Source organism: Gymnoscopelus microlampas (assembly GCF_963454915.1).
Source record: "Gymnoscopelus microlampas genome assembly, chromosome: 6".
Lineage (NCBI taxonomy): Eukaryota > Metazoa > Chordata > Actinopteri > Myctophiformes > Myctophidae > Gymnoscopelus > Gymnoscopelus microlampas.
This window is the reverse complement of record NC_139943.1, coordinates 25,199,895-25,220,914: the sequence shown is the minus strand read 5'-3', so window position 1 is coordinate 25,220,914 and position 21,020 is coordinate 25,199,895. Positions and strand designations below refer to the sequence as shown.

The 21,020-nt window shown below is 41.8% G+C and overlaps 1 protein-coding gene across 1 annotated transcript in view; it reads left to right on the top strand.

Moving 5' to 3' along the window:
* The window catches only part of LOC311046928 (uncharacterized protein), a gene marked incomplete at its 5' end in the record, with an annotated part of 66,222 nt that extends 45,780 nt beyond the window's left edge, over window positions 1-20,442 (top strand). Inside the window, 2 exons of the mRNA XM_084059507.1 lie at window positions 5,572-5,880; window positions 20,261-20,442. Of these exons, the coding sequence (XP_083915633.1) occupies window positions 5,572-5,880; window positions 20,261-20,327 (376 nt within the window). The 3' untranslated portion in view covers window positions 20,328-20,442. The remainder of the gene's footprint in view (window positions 1-5,571; window positions 5,881-20,260) is intronic.
* Between the last annotated feature and the right edge of the window lie 578 nt (window positions 20,443-21,020).

Sequence of the window (21,020 nt, the reverse complement as noted above, 5' to 3'; positions counted from 1 at the left end):
ACACATGTATTCTTGATAGAGCCTATAGGGGAAAATCTTAGGATTTTGTCTGTCTGCCCATAATGCTGAAGTATGGTATTCAATGTGTGTGTGTTGGGGGTGTCCTTGTGGTTTACCTCCCTCTTTCTGTTGCCCTCTTTTCTCTCCATTTTGTCTACATCTCTTCTCACATTTTTACTGGCTTAAAAAGTGCTCAATTATTTTATGAGAACTCGGATTCCCAGAGTCATCCGATTCCTCAACATTTGCCCAAAAGCGGTTCGGAGAGTCAGTTACTGTTATTTGATAACAAATTGCAAGCTGAGGTTATTGTTGTGTCCTTGGGCGTTTTGTCACTTAACACTCTGCTGAACGTCACCTCTGCTCACAGCTTGAGAGGATTTTCTGGTTGGATGCACTCAACGTGCCGATAAGATCATAAACACAGTTTTTAGTGTTCTTTTTTTTCTTTTTTTCCCTTTTTTTGGCAACTGCTGGGTTTTCCCATACCTGAATCTGGGTTTGCACTCGCATACTCAAATACACACAAATTCACATGTGTGCACATGTGTCTTTGAAGAGACACTTCTGGAAAGACCAGCTCATAAAACATGCCCTTTATCACACATAACTTTTGTTGTTGTGAGTGTGTTTTTTGTTTGTTTTTATAACTAGAGTTTTGGGGCCCTCACATCTACATCACACGAGATCTGTCCGTTTCTATTGTGTCATAGACACTTGTGACGTCCACCGTCCACATCGATGTTGGCTATTGTAATATACGGTAGGACTGTCATTTTATCTTTATGTGTGCTATGAATACTTAATTACTATGCTTTATATAGTGCCAAAGTTTGTAGTCATAGAACCTGGAAACAAGTTAGCATTTTTACATTTCTGGTGACCTCGTCTTGACGTCTGGGTTTTTTGAATAGGTTTTAGTTTAGATGCCTGAGATGAGTTCTGTGGTTAACACAAGCTTAGGAGATCTTCATGTTTTGTTTTGACATAAAATTCACCAGCAATTACCGCACATTTTGAAGCTTTTATGTGTCTTAAAAAGTAAGCGGCTCAATGAGACTACAGAGGTTGTTGGGGACAATACATGTCATCAGGCTGACCACACAAGCTTTCGTGGTGGTGATGTTGAGGTCATGCGACCGTGGTGTAGACCTTTTTAAAGCCTGATGTTGGCTTTTTACTTTTGGCGATTGCATTTACACTTCAGAAATGATGAAAGTGGTGTTTATTTGTAAAGATTTTATTGCTAAATAAAATATGTAAGTATCATGAACTTAATTTGCCACAGAGCTTATTTTATCAGTAATCAAAATCCTATTCAAAAATCTCGTAGACTTTTTTCAAGGGAATCAGAAAGATGCTAACTCTTTCCACCAACAAAATACGTAATCCCTGGACCACTTTATTTGCTGTGCTTTATATTTTGGCAGTTGTATTTGAATAATGTTTCAATCCATAGTAAAAAATACCATAACCCTATGCCCTCAGGTACTATTTTACTTCAATCTGTTTCAATTCATCCCTTTCTAAACGAGTTGGTCTTACTTCCAGCAGCATTTAAAATTACACAATAGTATTCTAATCCTCAAATTGTTTGTTCTACAGACCGTCACCATGCTGATAACAAAGGACTGTCACGCTTGTGTTATATGCTTGTGTGTGAGCGTGCGTGCGCATGCACGCTTCAAGCATACTTGTCATTCCACACAGCTCTTGTCTTTGTGTCAAGTGGTTGAAGTTGCACCGGTAGATGTGCAGGTCGCTAGGTGTCGTCCAGGGTCAATGAAAGGATTATTGTAATTGAACAGCAGATTAGCAGTAAAGGAGTTGGCCGATGCTCTCTGCTAGGTGTTGAAAACTCAGGCTGACATGACTAAAACACGACAGAGGTGTCATCAAATTTTTTTTGTCTATGCCTTTGCAGTTTGGCTCAGCACCGAAGTTTGAAGATGGGTGTTATCAAAACACTGAGAAACAGAAGTAGGGAGGATCTAGTGAGATGAGAGAAAGGATCCTCAATGAAGGAAGTTATCTTTCTTCAACCTTAACCACTTAAACCCTATAGACTTGGTTGACCAGGGTCCCCTCAACATCAAATCTCTTCGCCGAAAATAGCCAATCTACTGTACAAGCTCACAACGCAGCATTGTGAACTTGTAGATCGGCATTTTTTGGCAGATGTTCGCACCCAGAATAGGGATGCTAGGCTTCACGTGGTTAACAAAAACTACAGTTAGGTTTGTCTGCAAGCTTTTCTCATCCAAGAGGATTCAAACAAGTTGAAATCCCACTTTGATAATTCTTCCTCATAAGAAGATGACGCTTGGCTCTGAACAACTAGGTGTACATGAGACAGACGAGACAAATTATTTGGTCAGCTGTTGAATGAGTTCCATATTGCCCTTTTGTTATGCACATCTATTTTCTTTTTTTGCAGATTTGTGGCGTTAATTGGCTGCCACTGAAAACTGTGGTGGCCAACGACTGTCAATCTACCGTACAGTTCTGGTCAGGGCTGCTAGTCCAAAGGTCATGTAAGGCCTGACTTCTATTGTAGAGGGGTCAAAGTTCAGAGTTGGATGCCATTCTGGAGCCCAAAGGGTCATCCTATTAGAATACCACAGACACTTCACATTATGCCAAGACCATGTGACATGTCTTTTACTGTACATGGCCCATCTTTATCTCTTCCTCTGAGGAATCCTCACAGGAATATTGGCAGACACGTTGAATTTGGGAGGATTCCAAGAGTAGAGAACTGAAGAAGGGTTACCAGCGTAGAGCATTGAAACAATAGCAGGAATGCTCTGTTCAATTGTGGCATTTGTCTCTCTCAGGACTCCCCTTTCCTTGCACAAATACTCAGCCTTATGTTAAGGTATGTCATACTGCAATGCAATGCCAGCCCCAGCAGGTTTGTCAACACCGTTTAGACTCGAGTTGATACATTCAATCTGTATTTGTTGAACCGTGGGGTCAGGCACCACAAGGAGTGTTCATATACCTCAGGCTCATCTCCATTTTGGTCCAAGGAACTAAATTACTTTCTCAACAAATTTCTGGCGTGTATACTTTATATCTGAAAATGTACCCCTTGAACATGCCTATTCTAGGGGAACATTTGCTGAAAATATCCGATCTACAAGCTCACAACGCGTTGTGTGCTTGTAGTCAAGAGCAGCTATTTTCGTCAAAGAGATTTGGTGTAGTAGGGGGGGAAAGAGCAGACCAAATACAGGGCCGACCCCAGTAAACTAAGTATTGAGTTTATTAAGTATAGAAGGCTCAAGTGGTATAATCCGGACAGATTATCAGATATCAGTATTAACAGAAATCAGACCATGGCTTTATGGTAACGAGAATTTGAATTTGAGTAAGAGAAATCTGAACAGTGAAGGAAAGGAAAGAAGATTGAAATGTAATTCCAAGCTTCCTCATTTTGACTTCTACTAGCCTACTAATTTGTAGTGCTTATAAAGTTTTCTCTATAATTAAAGGATTCCTCTCGGTTGCTGTGTTTGTAAACAGATCCTGTTCTTTCCTTCCTGCATTTTAATTTGTGATCGCTTCCATAGTTTTATTACCGTTTGGCAGCTAATATACAGCACAACTTTGTGACTCATTTAACTCTAAAGCACTTTGGTTTTGAAGTTGATCCCTGGGTAATGAGTAGCGTGTCAGCATGCACGTGTTGGAGTTTCATGTGTGCTTGGGTGTGTTAATGACTGTATGAAATGGTGTGGTATACATTTCTGGATGTGTGCCAGCCCCTAAGGCAGTTGGTGTGGTGTGCTTGGTAAACAGACTGGTACACAAAAGAAAACATCATCCCGTATTTCCTGCCGCAAAACCTCCCAGTGTGCCCAACATGCCACCCCACCCCTCCCCTGCATCATCCCTCACCCTCCCACAACGCAGGTGTTTCCTGTGGACTGATAGATAGGCCTCCATCTGTGGGTGAAGGGCATGTCAAAATACAGTGGCAATGGAGTTGTTATCAGAGCTGAAAGAGAGCGAAAAAGAGGAGAAGAAATAATAGAGGAAAACCTTCTAAGTGTTATATTTCTGTTTGTTGGTGTCTGCTTTTGGGAAACGGAGCGAGGAGAGGGTGTTTTGGAGCAGACATGTACTGACCAAGCTGTCCCCTGTATAACCCTTCAATGAAGTGACGTCATAGTGACTGTTGACATTTTGACCTCTTGGTTACAATGATGCAGGCTCAGGGTAATGTCATGTTCTGCACTCTTAAAGGAACATTATAAGCAGAGAAGTACCTTTTTGAAAACCTTCTGATTGTGCACCAGTTTCAGAAACTTTATTACAAGCAAAGATTTATTTTGAAGTACGTCTATCATTATACCACGTGTTGTTTACGTATAATATTCAGGGTCCCCACGGTCATGAAATTCCTGGAAATATTTTGAAATTAAAAAAATAATAATCCAGTACTGGAAAAGTTTTGGAATTGATCAAACTTCATCAAAGGTCCTGGAATTTATCAAGGGTCCTGGAAAAATATTTGGCTAAGCATTGTTTTTGGCTATTGATTTGTTTTAATACAAAACCTTTTCATAAACATGTATAACATTACACAAAATATGTAACATAAGTAGTTTTTCGCCGAACAGGCTGTGTAACACCCCATCCGCACTGCCAGTGATGCGACGTGACGCGACGCGAGCGGTCGATGAAATCTCATTAAAATACATGTTTTTGAATGAGACCGTCCTGACCTACCGCAAGTGACAACGAACCGTGCAACGACGTCGTCCACCCCTCCTATTTTTGCTCGCAGGCTCTATTTCAGCGAGGTTTCGCGGCTGTGCCCACCCCCAAACACTTTTTATTGTTTTTTATTTATTTATTTTGCTACACTGCCTATCTTTGGGCATTGTACATAGGAGTAAGAGACATTATTGCGCTGAATGATTGTTATATAGGCCTGGAAATTGGGCTAAATATTCTGGAAAAGTTTTGGAAAAGTTTTGGAAATTCATTGCTAAAAATGTGTGGGGACCCTGAATATTCTTACAGTGGTGGTGATTTTTATTTTGTTAATCACTTAAGGCCTATTTTATACTTTATAAAAGCTCACAGTGTGACACATTGTAAGATTGTAGCTATTTTAGGGGGCGCCCGCTGGCCTAGCGGTCCAGGCGTGTACCACATACACTGGTAATCCAGCTTGACAACGTGTCGCGGGTTCGACTCCCGATCCCAGCGACCTTTGCTGTGTGTCACCCCCCCATCTCTCTCCCCATTTCCTGTCAGCCTACTGTCCTGTCAAATAAAAGCATAAAAGCACCAAAAATATCTTATAGGGAAAATCTTAGGGGAAAAAAAGATTGTAGCTATTTTAGCAAAACTTTCACCTATAACATTCTCAAAATAGGGACGCCAATAAAATTCTGAAAATAGGGATGCCAGGTTTAAAGTGGTTAATCATTTATCACCTTTGTTCCTATTTAGGAATTAAATGCACACTGCAAAAAATAACATAAGGGAGAAATCCCTACCATGCAATATTTGTGAGATTTATATTTTTACGTGTTTTGATTGTTGTCTTCCCAGACCAAATCCAGCCTTCAGGAGGACGGGCACAGGACCTGTTGGCAAGGTGGCCCGCCGTCGTAGCAACACCAGCCACATCCAGCCACTCGGAGTCAAGTCCCTTCGCGTGCTATGGAAAAGCAGGAAGCCATCATCCCAGAATCCCTCGTCTACCATCCTACTACCCTCATCCCTTCGTCCTACCACCCTTCCTCCCTCCTCCTCTATCGATTCCTCCACGCTTCCACTATCCCAGAACTCTGAGTTCTTTGCTGCCCTAAGCGTGACCCAGCCAAAGCAGCAGGACACAGCCAGGGCAGCTCTCATCAAGTAAGCCCATAAAAGCACTCCATTTGAAACTACTTTATTATTATCAAACACTTCGCTGTGCACTGATGTCACATTGCGGATTAAGTGATCTCTAAGTGATGTTGCTTCTGGCCACAGAATAGTGGTGAATTTTCACTAATGCAGAGCAAACTGTCCAGGGATATACTGTAGGATTAACATATTTTGAAGCGGAATCTAATCTGTTTTTTAAAGTCTCCAATGAATGGGATTAATGTGACACTGCCAAATGTTTGAAGTTGCATGTCTCCTTACGGTATGCATCTATAGTGCACAAATAATAGTTCCTCAGCCCCTAAGCTCTGCTGCCTTGGTTGTTGAAGCTCTGTCTGACCAACGCATTAACACCGCTAAATGCTTCATAATTAAATCTAGAAAGGGATGCCAGACCAGGTGGACTTCCTAGAGCTATGTAAGTCGTGAGTTGCAGCTGTCGGGACCCGTGGAAGCCATGGGGGAAAAGGGCATTCTATGACATTACAGTAGAACTTTTTGCATTTGTGGCACCACCTATGAGCAGAAGTGCACTCTTTGGGGTGCACTCTACAGAGGCCTACATGTGAATGCAATTTGGAGTTAATTGGGTTGTATTCATGATATATGGCGTGATATTGTAAGAAATAGGCCTCTGCTGAAGGCAGCGATTTAGGAGTCCTGAGTTGAATCATGTTTCTGTAACAATCAAACATTTGTGATATTTGTGGCACCCCCTATGGGACTAAGTCAAATCGCATGTTGGTTCTACATTGTATAGAGAGCCCTCAATATGAGATTAAAATGTGAGGTCGATCACAATTATTGCCATTTCATAGACGCCTCCCACAAACTCCAGTTATCGTCAATCGGTGTGGAGTATCAAAACTCGGTGAGATACATGTTCATCACATGACTGCAGAGATAATGTGTAGCAATTTGTGAAGCAAAGCTCAAGATGGAATATTATTCCTAAGTATGAGACCACATCAAACATTTGTATCGCACCTCAGATCTCAGTGTCTGTAATCTGACCCTGTCTGTGTTTGTCTTGGCCTCCGTTTTGGCTTGTATCTGTTGCTGGCTGCAGTTTATAGTGTGTTGGTAACATGACAGCTTAGCTTGCTATAATTATTATATCGTTGTCTGAGTGAATAGACGATGATGATTGACATATGATTCCTATTGCGGGGAAGTTTCGGCAACAAGAGTAAACCACTGGTGGTGGATGTAAACCGTTATCTCCAAATTATTAGTTTATGAAACCATATTCTGTGTGTGTACTGTGTCTATCTGTGTTTAAAGTCATGTACCTTTTAGTATCTAGTACAGAGCTTTGAGCCACGGCTTGGCTCACACAGTATGAATTAGGCTTAAAGGAGAATTTTGGACTAAGTTTTTCTTACCTTTTCTATGATGTTATGATCTTAGGTCTCGCTAGACGAGATTGAAATCTCGAGATTTCAATCTCGTCTAGCGAGACTTATGTTTTTTTTTTTTTTTTTGGACAGTGTTCTGTCACTATGAACGTCAGATCTAAAAAAAAAAAAAAAAAAAGCTATTAAAATATGTGATCTAACGCAAGGCCTATCCGCGCACGTTTTAAGCTGTGGCGGACCCAGGATGGAGTTATGAAAATGTTCTACTGTACCATTCATCCAGTAAGATATCATAACATCATAGAAAAGGTAAGAAAAACTTAGTCCAAAATTCTCCTTTAATAGCCCTAACTGCTCAAAGTGCAGGAAGACATTTTTTTTCCGGCCATCAGAGGTTGTCATGAAATAGTGGGACAAGACAATGGCCACTATCAGTTTTATCATCCATAATAATCCTACCAGATTTATTCTGACCGTAACAATGTTTCGTTTTAACCGTTAGGACGGACTGTACAACTGTATTCTTGTACCCGTGTCTTGCCTTCTCCCTGTGCAGTAGAATCCTCAGTGTTGATGTATTTAGAAATGGAACCAAATGGACCCCTAAGGGTTCATTTGTAAACTCTCGTAGTTCCAAACACATAAATTAGTTACAAATACACTGTTAAAGTTAAATGTGCTGCTCCAGCTGGGGTTAGTGTGTAAACCAGTGGATGCTCTGCCCTTCCCACAGCATGGCTCCTTTAGAACGACATGATTACTGTCCTCTGTGTGATTGATGCCCGGGTGTAAACATCTGTGTGTATGAATGGGTGGTGAATATCACACTGACGTGTTTATGGTCCAACTAATGGGTTTACTGTGTGTGTGTGTGTGTGTGTGTGTGTGTGTGTGTGTGTGTGTGTGTGTGTGTGTGTGTGTGTGTGTGTGTGTGTGTGTGTGTGTGTGTGTGTGTGTGTGTGTGTGTGTGTGTGTGTGTGTGTGTGTGTGTGTGTGTGTGTGTGTGTGAGCGTGAGCGTGTGTGAGCTCCTCCTCTTGTTTCCATGCCATTGTACAGCAGGGCTGGGTGGGGACCCTCATTAGACCTAAAATAGAGCTGTAGCTTCCTGTTCTGCATGTTGTGCACCTTCTCTCTGTCCTTCCCATGAATCCCGTGGGAGGCGGGATACCTCACCTAGAGAATCCTTTCCTTTTACGTACGCGCCCACCCACGTGTGTGTGAACTACGTTGGAAAGGAAGTGCAGTTGACGTGTACAGGAAGATGAGCTAAGCTGTGCTGTCCTGACTGTCTCTCAGTGATGGACAGTCCCTGTGTTGTCCCCGACAGAACACCAAGCCCTGCCAACCCTGCAGCTTTCCTCTTCTGTGACCTCCATCTATGAGGGGAAGGAAATGTCTTTTATTCAGAGAGAGAGCGAGAGAGAGAGCTGTATTGTACATGGATTTATGACAGAGGCCTGGCTGTGCTTTTCCTTCAACCTTTCCATTAGCACTCATTCAAAAATTCTACCCAGTAAAATCCTCAGCTTGCGTTTAACACCCATTGTTCTGATGTGAGATCAGTAACATTGGGTGGCAAATACCCTATGTCTTCTTTGTGTTTCTCCACAAAATCTTGACGTGTGAAACGATGACGTCACACGTGTCGTTTCACATCATCAGGTGTAGGGGATTTGTTTTGCCACACTATGTTAATGATCTCCTCACATCAGAATGATGAGATTTAGGTTGAAAGTGTATTGAGGACAATTTCTCCTGAGACTGTATTGAAAAATACTATTCATGCTGTTTATTAATATTGATATAATAACACTATTATGGCACGTGACCGTCGTGACGCTATTATGACATGTATTGTGGCAATGTTGTTTCTGCCATATCTCCGTGAAAAGCTCTTAATGGCCTGCCTGCATGCGTAACCCAGCCGGTCTGTTTCTGATAGACTGGTAAACATGTTTTCCATATGATAATGGCAGTAATAATTACACATGACACGGTGCCAGGGACACGCTGTCTACATGGCGGAGCTGCTAACCAGCTCAACCTGTATTCACCCAGCCAGCGTCTGCGTAGTCACTCACACACCTTGTACTTTAACTCCATCTCTTTCCAACAAACAACACACTCTTCCACTTTCACACCTGAGTTGCTCTGTCTTACATAATAACACTTGCCCATACATACACACACAGACACTGGGTCACTCTGTCACTGATACCTGTATATGAGTTCAGGTCACCATTGGGTGTAGGTGTTTCCTTGATTTAAACCTAGTATGAACCAGTGCAGTTACACAGTACAATCCTGAGTGCTAAGTTCACTCTAAAAGTGCAAGAAAAGGACCATAAGGGCTTTACTGTGTACTGCAAAGTGTGTTGCAAGACTCAGTCTCCTTGTTATTACACAATAATACGGCAGGTAAACCCGAGAGACTTCATAGTTTGGGAATTCTGTGGCTGAAAAGCACCTTGCAAAAAATCTAGGGCTTGTGTATTGTTGGACAGGTTTCAATACCGCTTCAAAGAAAGTTTGGCATTGGTTCCAAACCCACCTTCTTTTTGGCCTGTTTTACATGGCAAAAGAGGTTGTTTAGTTTTTCACTACGACTGAGTCAGTTATTTATATAGTTGTTTTGCCTTTGTCTTGAATTCTTGTGTGTGTATATGCGTGCATTCTGGTGTGTGTGACTGTGCAACTCTGCCAGCGGTGTATCGTTTGTATTTCTTAGTAGTGTTTGTGGTTATGCATGAGCTTAACCCCTTGGCTTTTTACAATACAAAGATGTTGTAGGATAATCTGACATGTAGTTCTTCCAGTTGGCTATAAGGACATCCCAACTCCAGAGATGAGATAGTTAAGTAATTTTTTGGCATAAGAGAACACTGTTGTGTGAAACAAAGAGGACAGCTCTTTCAGTCTGCATAATGTGTGTGTGTGTGTGTGTGTGTGTGTGTGTGTGTGTGTGTGTGTGTGTGTGTGCATGCATGTGGCCATGTTTGATATTGGTAATGGGGTGGGGGACAGGGCTGAAGCTTGTCACCTGATACTCTGGCGTTGCAAGCTGTATGTTCAGCAGTGTGGGAGCCACTCTCCTGTCTTGTACTCACCTATCATCGTGTGTGTGTGTGTGTGTGTGTGTGTGTGTGTGTGTGTGTGTGCGCGCGCACGCGCGCCCACTGGGACCAGATTAGGTTTAGCAACAGTAGGTAGGTATGTGATGACATTTTGAGCATGGTGTAACCTGATTGTGTGTGTGTGCTTGCTTGCGTGCATGTGTATGTTTCATGTTTTTCATGCCAGGTGTAATGCAAAAAAAGAAGAAATCCGTATGCACATGTTGGAAAATTGTGAAGTCAATCAAACACACACACACACACACACACACACACGCACGTATAATGTGTAGTTGTTATAGGAATGAAGATGCAGGTGTAGTGATGTTGTGTAACAGGGTAGTAGGGACACAGGTCAGTGATCACACACTGTAGCTGTAGCTCATCCTATTTAGAGCAACAAAGGAACAGTGAAGCTCTGTTTGAATTGGTGTTTATTGAAACTTAACAAGAGGAAAGGGGAAAATGGCATCCAAAGCGAATGTGACAATTTCCTTGAGTTGCTCCTTTTTGTTATCAAAGCAATTTAGACACGGTTTAACATGAAGGATTGTAAAAAAGTAAATCAAACAGAGCAGCCTGTTCCTCAGATCACACACGTATTGTGTGGATGATCATGAATTCAGACACCATTAATCACGAAGGAAAACTCTTAACTCAATGTGACGATGTGGTAAATAATATCTCTTTTCTATAAGGTGTATCAGCTCGCTTCGTTTTGGCCTGTCTTTACTGAACTCTGCTTATCATTGCCGTTCAATTGAAGTTACAGCATATAGTACACTTGCACTAATTTTCTTTATACTTAGACATGCACTTCTCTTTTGCGGCAACTGGTTTTTCACTTAATAGGCAACAATTGTCGTAAATGGGCAAACAACATTCATCAAAAATATTGATCTACATGCGCAACATGTTTCGGCAAAGAGATCTTTTGGTGTATAGCTAGGGAGGCCAAATATAGACCCTGGGTGACCCCAGTCAACGAACTACAAATATGGTTTTGGGCATGTCATTATAAGCTAAATATAAAAAATAAAATAATGGACATATGTAATAATTACATACATAAACACACTGTCACATAGATAGACGACCCACACTCAAACTATCATACTGGCACAACAGGCCACAGAACTCAGCAGGAGACTAAATATCAAAGGGGGAGAAAATCACACCATGCCCAAGGGTTCAGGACAGATTCCAAGGATCAAAAAGCTTTGAACTATTTGAGAGTTCACTGGCAGTGACAGCCAGAGGCAAGAGCACTAGAGCAGAAGAATTTTGGCCACACTTCTATTGTTTGTTCCTTACGTTGATGTGTGTGTGTGTGTGTGTGTGTGTCTGTCCATGCTAAGTATGCTTTTGCGAGCTATTGGTGTAGCGTTGTTCCCTGATATAATACTTTGGTGTGCATAGCATTCTCGTGCTCCCTGATATAATACACCACGCTAACATCAATCATTAATGACATCACTGCAAATTTCCCAACAATGTCCGGCTGTTGTGTGTGTGTGTGTGTGTGTGTGTGTGTGTGGTGGTAGGTGTGTTTAAAGTCGATGGCAAAAGTAGCACACTCTGCCCATGTGAAGAATAGCATTGTTCAGGTCACACGTGAGTGGAGAAAACAAGCCATGCACGGACTGATACAGTATCCCACACCCTGGTGCTCTGCTGGATCAAAGGCTCTCAGCCTCAAGCTTCTCAGAAAGGGGAACTGGGGAAAGTGAATGGTTTCTGAGGCACATACGCATACAGTATACACACACCTTACCATCTCTGTAAGAAAGTGTCACCCCTATGCCAAGAGATTTTTGAGCGAAATCGTAGCTGGGTATTAACCATTCATACTCTGCCTGAACTTAATTCACCCTACGCTTCGCCTCATGTAGTAGCTTTGTGTCTTAAAAACTGTATTTGTTTGAGCTGTAACACGTCTATATTTACTGACAAATTCATAAATAAGACTAAACCAGCAGTCTTGTAAGGCAATAATACGATTACATCATAATTTAGAAATGTGTTGTGCCTCTTAAGCCTCTTGATACCATGACTTACACCCTAAGAACCTCTAATGTCATTCAGAGTTTACTTGTTGTGTGAGCAAATCCTGGCCAATACTTCATCATACCTACACATGTACTGTATGTATTGACAGCTCAGAGGGTTATGTTACTTACACACGTGACAAGGGACAGCCTTAAGCCTTTCACTGCATAGTAAGATTAAGAGCGTTAATTTAACTCAAGAGTAAAATGTTCCCATTTTGCTATGCAAGTTTGGTTGGAAGCTCATGTCCACACCTTACCTAAGAAGGGGAACATGGGGTTACACATTTAAAAGTACTGAACCATGAATGGACCACACCTTGTTGTTTTTCCAAGGACCAAATGAAGTGGGAATCACCCACGCTGGAGAGAGCAGCAGCACAGGAACGTATAAATACAAATGAACAGTTCCATGACACACTTTGTTTTTCTAAGAACCTGGCCCCAGAGATTAGCCATGACTGATAAAGCTGTGGTAGTGAATGGAAAATGTATTATGTGAATGGCTTTTAGGTGAATTATTCTTAAGAGGCCCATCATAACTTATGTCTTAAATAGTTCTGATTCAAAGATAAACATAGTGAGAGTTTGAATCGGAAATGGCCTAAATAAGTGTTGTTTATCTAAGAACTTGATCAAAGTATTTGGTCCCTTGACTGTTTGCATCATGGTAAGGTCAAGGTTAACTATGTCCCTTGTTTATAGCCAGGTCAAAAGTACAACTGAAAATCAGATGGTCAAAATAAGGTCCAAGGTAAGCTGTCAAAAGGAAACTCTGCAAGTTGCAGTTAATTATTTGTTGTGTTAGCTAATGTAGCTCACATAATTTAGTGTAGCTAATTGGGTAGAAAGTGGTTGGAGATGCTGTCTGGTAATCAGAAGGTCACCGGTTCGCCTCCTGGCCTTTCAAGAATATGAGTCGAAGTGACACTGAGCAAGACACTGTTAGCCCACGAGTACTTTCTGAGCAGCCATAAACTGGGTGAAGCTGAAACTGAATTCTACCTTCTTCTTTCACCAAGTGCTTGACAGTGATGGAATTGCACATTTAACAGTTGTAGTTGTAAATACTAAATATAGACCATAAATGTAGACATTGTTTGTGAAACTTCATGCAATCCTCTCACACAAATAATTGCCTACAACCAACATACAATTGTCATACAACCACCATTTTAATTTGGAATGAGACAGTTGTTGATGCTCTCAAATTCTGATTGGACATAAAAGTCACCAGAATTTCCTTTTTTTTTTTTTTTTAAGCTGAAATGTTAACGACTGACAAGTACAAGGTCAGAGTAAGTGGCATGTACCCTAGTCAACCAACAACAGGGTGGTTGAAATCTCCCCATAGATTATCCAGAACAAAATGACAGGTCTCCCCTATGACTGTTAGAGTTGGAGGGAAATGGTTAGTTGTACAATGGAATCGGCCTCTGGTGACATCACCTTATTTATTTTTCTTTTCTTTCTGAGAATTTGATGAAAGGCTTTTTCCTATGGTTGTGAGATGAGCAGCAGTGGTAAAGGAAAACATTAAATTGACTTGTGATTTCCACACCTTGCAATTAACAACGTGATAAAAGGGCGTTATGTGTCCTGAGAGCATTGTAGAAGTAAACAATCTTTGCAGTGGAGTGGGGAAAAAGGATACAAAGGTTTTAGAGCACATCAGCAATGGTTAAAAAGGGGATTTTTACAGTGGTTTACTTTTGTAGCAAGTGAAGCGTACAGGGCTAACTAACTTCCAAGCACTCAACAAAGATCTTATCTTAAGATCCTGTATAATATCGCTGTTCTGGCTTCAGTGCAGAACACCTGGCCCCTCACCTGCTGAAGGTTGATGAGGGAGGAGGGCTGTCAATTGTCAAGTCACAAGTCGGTAAATCAGACATTCACTAGTAGACTTAAATTGTAAAAGGCTGAATCTGTCACTCTATTGTCAAGATAATAATGGCAGGAAAGCTTTGTAACAAAACACAAAAAGACATACATACTGACTCATACAAGGAGAAGTAATTGGGACATTTAAATGCCAAAGGTCCACCCCTCTCCGACTTGTCCAATTCTGTTGTTGTAACAATAACGAAAAAACATCACATGGATGCACCTGGGACCTATCATCAGTGTTGTAACCTGGGGTCAACGGGTGTTTCGGGTCTTGCAACATACACCCTCGCCCAGGTGATCCAGCCGGAGTTGATCAAGCCCCGACTTACGTCCCAGTAGCTACCCACGGTCAGTCCTCTTAGGGTAAGACAGGGCCACTCAATACGTTTCTCCGGAACTACTCTGCCGGGACTGGGGGAGAGGAGAGGCTGTGGCACGTGGAGGGACTAGGCTCTGTGGATGGCCTCCTGGCCGGGCTCCTCCTCCGCCTCACCAGGTCCAGGAGATTCTTCCTTGGCCTATACTGGGATTGTGCATGCAAAGTTTCCCGCCGATCAGTCCAGCGGTGCTTGTAGCATGTTGTGCAAAACTTTGAAAGCTAGTTGTAGTCAATCGGAATATAATCCGAAAAAACTGAATATAATCTGAAAAATCTGACGGATACATCTTGATCACATGACTATAGATAGGCCTAATGTGTACCAATTCGGGTGAGGTTTGGACAAAATCGGTAGGAGCAAGGAGAAAAACTGTTGAAGAATCTGGCAGATCCCTCTTGATCACATGACAATAGAGATAATGTGTACCGATTTGCATGATGTTTGGCCAAAATCTACAAATCCTTTTTGCTAAAATCGGCCTGCTATGAACATAACGTCCATAAAGTTTTAAATCTGGACAACCACTATAGGCATTGTGGTTTATATAAAATCAACGAATACTTTGCCTCAGCATTCTGTAGCTGCCTGTCCTCTTTCACCTTCTTACAGGTGGCGGTATGGGCCGATATGAAACATTTGGGGCAAAGGTTCTGCTCTGGCATCCAGAGAGTGTGTGTGCACAGTTTCACGTTGATTGGGCCAACGGTGCAGGAGATTAGTTGTACACAGATGTACAGACACACACGGATGGACAGACGGACGAATTGACAGGGGCGAATACATGGTCTCTGCCTGGCGGAGACAAAAATGCCTCCAATATATACTGTAAACTATCTCTATAAATAAAGCAATTACATAAATGTGTCTCTTAGCTGTATCAATTGGCTGAGACAATGTTATTCACTCACAGCTTCGTTACAGATTTCTTTAAGCATCTTAGCACTATGATCTAAGTTAATGGAGTAATAAATATGCATCTTGGCTTTTAATATGGTTCTTGGAAATTGAATCCAGTTAGTGAGACTTGCTGGGTCTCTGGCAAGGAATGGTTTTATTGGAGTCGTACACCCCCGGCTACTCTTCTCAACTTGTCTTTCTCTCCAGTTTCCTTCTTGTCCCTACTGTGTAATTGAATTTAAATTATGCATGCTATATGTCTGCTGGGGCAGAGAGGTAATAATCTCTCCCTTTGTCCAGCAGTGTGTTTGTGTGTGGGTTTAGCGTGCATTGTGCAAATGTGTGCTTGGTTGTGCTTGTGTACATTCTTTGTAACCTTGTGTGTATGCGTGGGTGGGTGTTCGTTCTCACATAGCCTTGGGAAACAGTAGCAACCTGAGATCAGCTCACCTGACTGATGTTACCTGGCTAGCAATTTTGTCGCTGTCGGGCAGAAACCTTGTATCTCCATATTTCACCCTACTAATGCCGTACCTCGTCATATAATAGCGTTTAAAAAAAAATAGCTGATCTACAAGCTCACAACATGTCCAGTCACGATGCATTGTGAGCTTGCGGATTGGCTTAGTTTTGCTATTTTTGAACAATTTTGAAAGTGGAAGTGAAAGAGGTTAATTCTGTGTGCTTTCATAAATATTTAAAGAATGAAAAGCTTGTCACTAAATAACTGCATTTGTTTTGATTTGAACAAAGGTTCTTTTTTCCATACACTTAAAAGTAACGGTAGACGGTGACGATATTCCCATTACTGTACTAACCAGACAGTATGAGTGTACATGTATGTGTGCATGTATGTATTTGTACAGTATGTGTGTTTGTGAGTCTGTGCTCTGTTCAACTGATTGATGTTGTTGTTACCCAGTCAGTCACCTTCCCTGTGTTATTCTCAGAGCATTACAGCAGTTCTTTGTAGCATGTTCCCTACATAACACCAGTGTGTTAATGTTTCAGCAATTCCTTTGCGACTCTGTTTGAATGGAAACTATATCCGCTGCCTGAACTAAGCTGCACTACAGTGAAATAAACAAATTAGAGGTTTACAGCCGGGCCCAAAATGAGTTATGGGATGGGTTCATATTACGGTGTATCTCTGCTCTGCAGGAGTCTAGCCGTGCATGTCCAGCGTTAATCTCGCAAATCTTGTGAACACTGCCAGTAGGACACAGACTACCTCCATACCTAATATCCATACATAAGTATGGACTGTGGAGGTACTAATAGTTTTCCCCATGTTTTATTTTTAATAATTCATTAATACAATATTTTTTATAATGAAAGCCAATGAGGCTCAGATCAGGCTGAAACCTTGCCCAAATTTGGAGTCGCTAGAGGTTGGGGCCTCACACCTACATTGCGCCGCCGATCCGACTGATATGCCCATATAAGGAGAATTCTGTATCTGTCAATCCTTGTCCCTTTTATGCCTATATATGGAGATCCCTGATGTCATCAGTATATATGGGCATTCCCCCTTTTGTGCCCATATATGGAGCTGACTGATTTGTTTGCACATGATGCCATGATGACGATACATCGAGGTTAGACAACACACTTCATATTTGGGCGTAGCTGCATTGGGAACTCCTTATATGGTTATGGCTGAGTTACAGTGACATGAGCGTCACGACTTGGTCCGCCTGCCTGCCAGCCGGCCACCAATTTTAATATAGGAAGGATACGTCATAGATATGTTATAGATGGCCACATGAAGTCCACATTGGAGCCACGCCATTCCCATGTGGATCCTGAGATCCACATGATTTGAAAATTATCATATGCAACAGAAAAGTGAGCAAATAAAAGGAGAAAGGATTCAATCATTGGAAAAGTAAAATATCTTCCACTAAATAAAAGCTGGTCTTAGACTAGAGTATTTTAAATCTTTGAAAGATGCTACTGTGTGGCTATGCTTAGCTCCACGTGTAGGATCTTGCAGAGCATAGGAGCCCTAGCAAAAGCCTGGTCCCATTCTGTTGAGTGTGGTCCTGTAACAGCCAAGAGGGGCCGTGGCAGAGGCCCCCAGGCTGTGCTCTGGATCATATTGGGTTAAAAATCTAGATAACTGGTATATTGTATATCTATGAACAATATACAGCATTGTCCTCAGTATAAGGTATCAGATATGGAGGATGTTTTTACATAGATGTGGACTAGATATGAAATGTGAATCTGAGCTCAGTAGGTGTATTGTAAAGCTGAACCATATCTCTAGTGTATGATTGTTATCATGTGGTTTCATAGTGGCCCAGAATCTGCAGTTAGTCATCTCTTATCAAGCGGTATTTTGTCTGTATTCGTGCTTTCTCTGAACAGGATGCAGGGGTCACATTGACAGTGTGGTTGTGGGGTAGTCCATTTTTATATTCAAAATACATTACCAAACCAGGTTACTAAAGGTAAACCTTTTGCTATCTGCTGGTTAAATGCATTTTACATCAAAAAGAGAAGCGTGTTGGAATAGGACAGATTGTTATATTGAGTATGAGAGTGAGTGAGAGCTTTGAATTTGTAGATCAGCTATATCTGAAAGAAATATAAAGATATATAACATTTGAAGTAAAAATGTTTTTTGAAATTATTTGATGTGCCCAAAATAGGGATACCAGTGTTAATGTAGATAAAGTGGGGCCCAGCTCATTGATTTTCCTCTATATGCTAGCATTATATAGAGCCCAGATAAGGTAAAATGGTTGGACTGAGTGACTCAGCCATAGGCTTGTATTGTATGAGGACCAGAGCACCATTACCATATTGTTAATTCTTCCTTTGAATTACCTCTATAGACTTGCATTGTGTAAAGACCAGACTGAGAGCCAGACAGATTCAATGGCTGTTTAGCATCAAGTTGGGTCTGTCTCCAACCACACACAGCTAAATCCACCATAGCTAACCTGCTCAGGGTAATCGCTACTCACACACAGCCCGCCACACACAAACACACACAGACACGCACACATACATGGATGGTGCCGCAATGGAAATTGTGAAAGGGACTTGACTAACAGCTCACTCACACACATACACACATACGTGCACTCGTATACATTTGCCCTTCCACTTATGCACTCTTACACACATTTGTACAAGTCCAGACATTTTAATCCAGGGAACTAAAAGGGGCGTGGACACAATGCAGTCTGCACTATGGGTGCTTGACAGAGCATGGTGAAACGGATTTGGCACTAAAGAGGTAATCCTGAAGATGTAGTCAGTAGAGCTGTCATATATGTGTCATTTTTGTTCTTTTTCCACTGTAGTATACAAACTGACCAGATTTCCAAGGCAAGCAGGCCAGGACAAGGGGCGCCTTGCACATACGTGTATGCGCACATGAGGATTTGCACACATTCCTTATCAATACAGGTTTTAGACGTAAAGTGTGATATTTGCGTTTGGTCTCGAAGACGTGGTGTTTGTCTTCCCCATCTGTCAGAGTGTGAATTGTTTGGAGACAGCTTGGAAGGCCAGTATCCAGGCATCAACACTATTCAGCTATGAAGTGTTTTTCGCGTCACAAATGTAAGGAGCCCTTGGAGGAGGAGATTGAATGAGGGGGAACATGGAGAGAAAGAATGCAGTCTCCTGAGGTCTTTTCTCTCGATTTTTGGGCGCTGCCTCTCCTCCATTCTCGCTCTCCACGGGGAGGTTTGTAAGGCCTTTAGAAACAACTGGCATCTTAACAAGCACACCATCTCATGTTATTGCTTTATACAACTAAGCAGCAAATAAGTAGTAAATAACATAATTTAAAGTGCACATTTTCTCCAACTGACCGTCTACACTTCAGTAAAGGGCTCTACATCAAACAAATTAGTCTGTAAGACACGTTGGAGCTTCTTGGCACTCAGTGCCTAACCTGGCCAATTGCTGCAGAAAGTGTGCATACATTTCAGAATGACCGTTATGGAGAACTGCAATAATGGTTGGATGCATTATACCATCCCCACCCATTTCAACAAACTGCTGTTCGGAACATTGGCTAGTGTCGAAGCATGCTCCAATGCAGATCTCGGACTTCATGTGGCCAGCCTGTGACATCAGTCATCTTCGACATCGGTCGTCTATGATGTATAACTCAAACTTTGGGAAAGGTTTCAGTCTGAGTCCCCATTGACTTCAATTATAAAATGTAAGGCAAGCTAGATATTTAGACAAGTATAAAACATGTGAAAAACAATAGTGGAGATACTTCTGTGGCCTACTGGTAGTGTGTGTGTGTGTACAAAATGTTATGCTTATCGGTCCAGTGGTTTGTGAGATTAGCTCCGAGTCCGGACACGCCAATCTGGGAACCCATTCGGTTAAAAAGGATTTTGTTGTGTGTGGGGTTGTACACTACACCACTTCCTCCCGGGTGCGTCTGTGTATATTCCTACTAACATTACATGTTTTGAGGCAGTGGTGCTGATGAGAGACCATGGACACACCGACAGACCCTCTCATAGAGGGCTGGGCTTGTGCAGAGCCATGCCATCAAAAGAAATGTCAGTGTTGTTACTCTCACTATTACTTCTGAAATGTTCTATTCTTTACTGCTGACAAATGTTAAGTTCGTTCTTCTGTTAATGTCAATCTCTCCCCCTCTATCCGTCCCTCTCTCTCCCCCCTCCCTTCTTTTCAGGGAGTTGTCAACCAGACATCAGAGCGGCGTGACCTTCAGGAATCCCAGAGAGTCTAAGCTCATCTGAGGTTGAAAAACCAAGTTTTTATACCAATACTGTAAATCACTGTAAATGTCACTCTGGGACTCGAGTGAATCATTTTATGTCCCGTCAACATACTCTTTACTCTGACAGCTAAAGTGGGGACCATACCATACACAGGAAAATCCTTAGTGTTGATTTGTCCCATTTGTAACTCTGAGAGTACGGTATACAAATGCAACATTTGTACACTTTCCGAGTAAAATGAACACTGAGGAATTTCCTGTGCAATTGCACCATGATCCATTTAGGGTCCCAACACATACTTTATGACACCAAGCAGTAAACAGTTTGATGGGACTTTGATATGCTTCACCGCAGAGGGTGTGGCTCAATGCAGAGCTGTAAAAACAGCTTCATTTGAGATTTTCGTTGTATGACAAAGCATACAGTATTTTTTTATACCATGTCTTTAATAATTCATGTGAGCATGTGTTTGTGTGCCTAGTGGGCCAAGGGTGGGGGGGGGCGTGTACGAGTGTTCATACACACATCAATTTTAACACTGCTTTCCTCTGTTTTGTGCTGACGTTGTTCCAATATTGCAGTTTTTTTTTCCTCAGTTGACCAAGCAGTCCTTGAGGACAACTATTGTACGATGTCTGTGTTTTTATTGTTTTTTTTTAATATATTTTGAACTAATAAAATATTGACAATGCTCTCTAATGGTGCCTTATT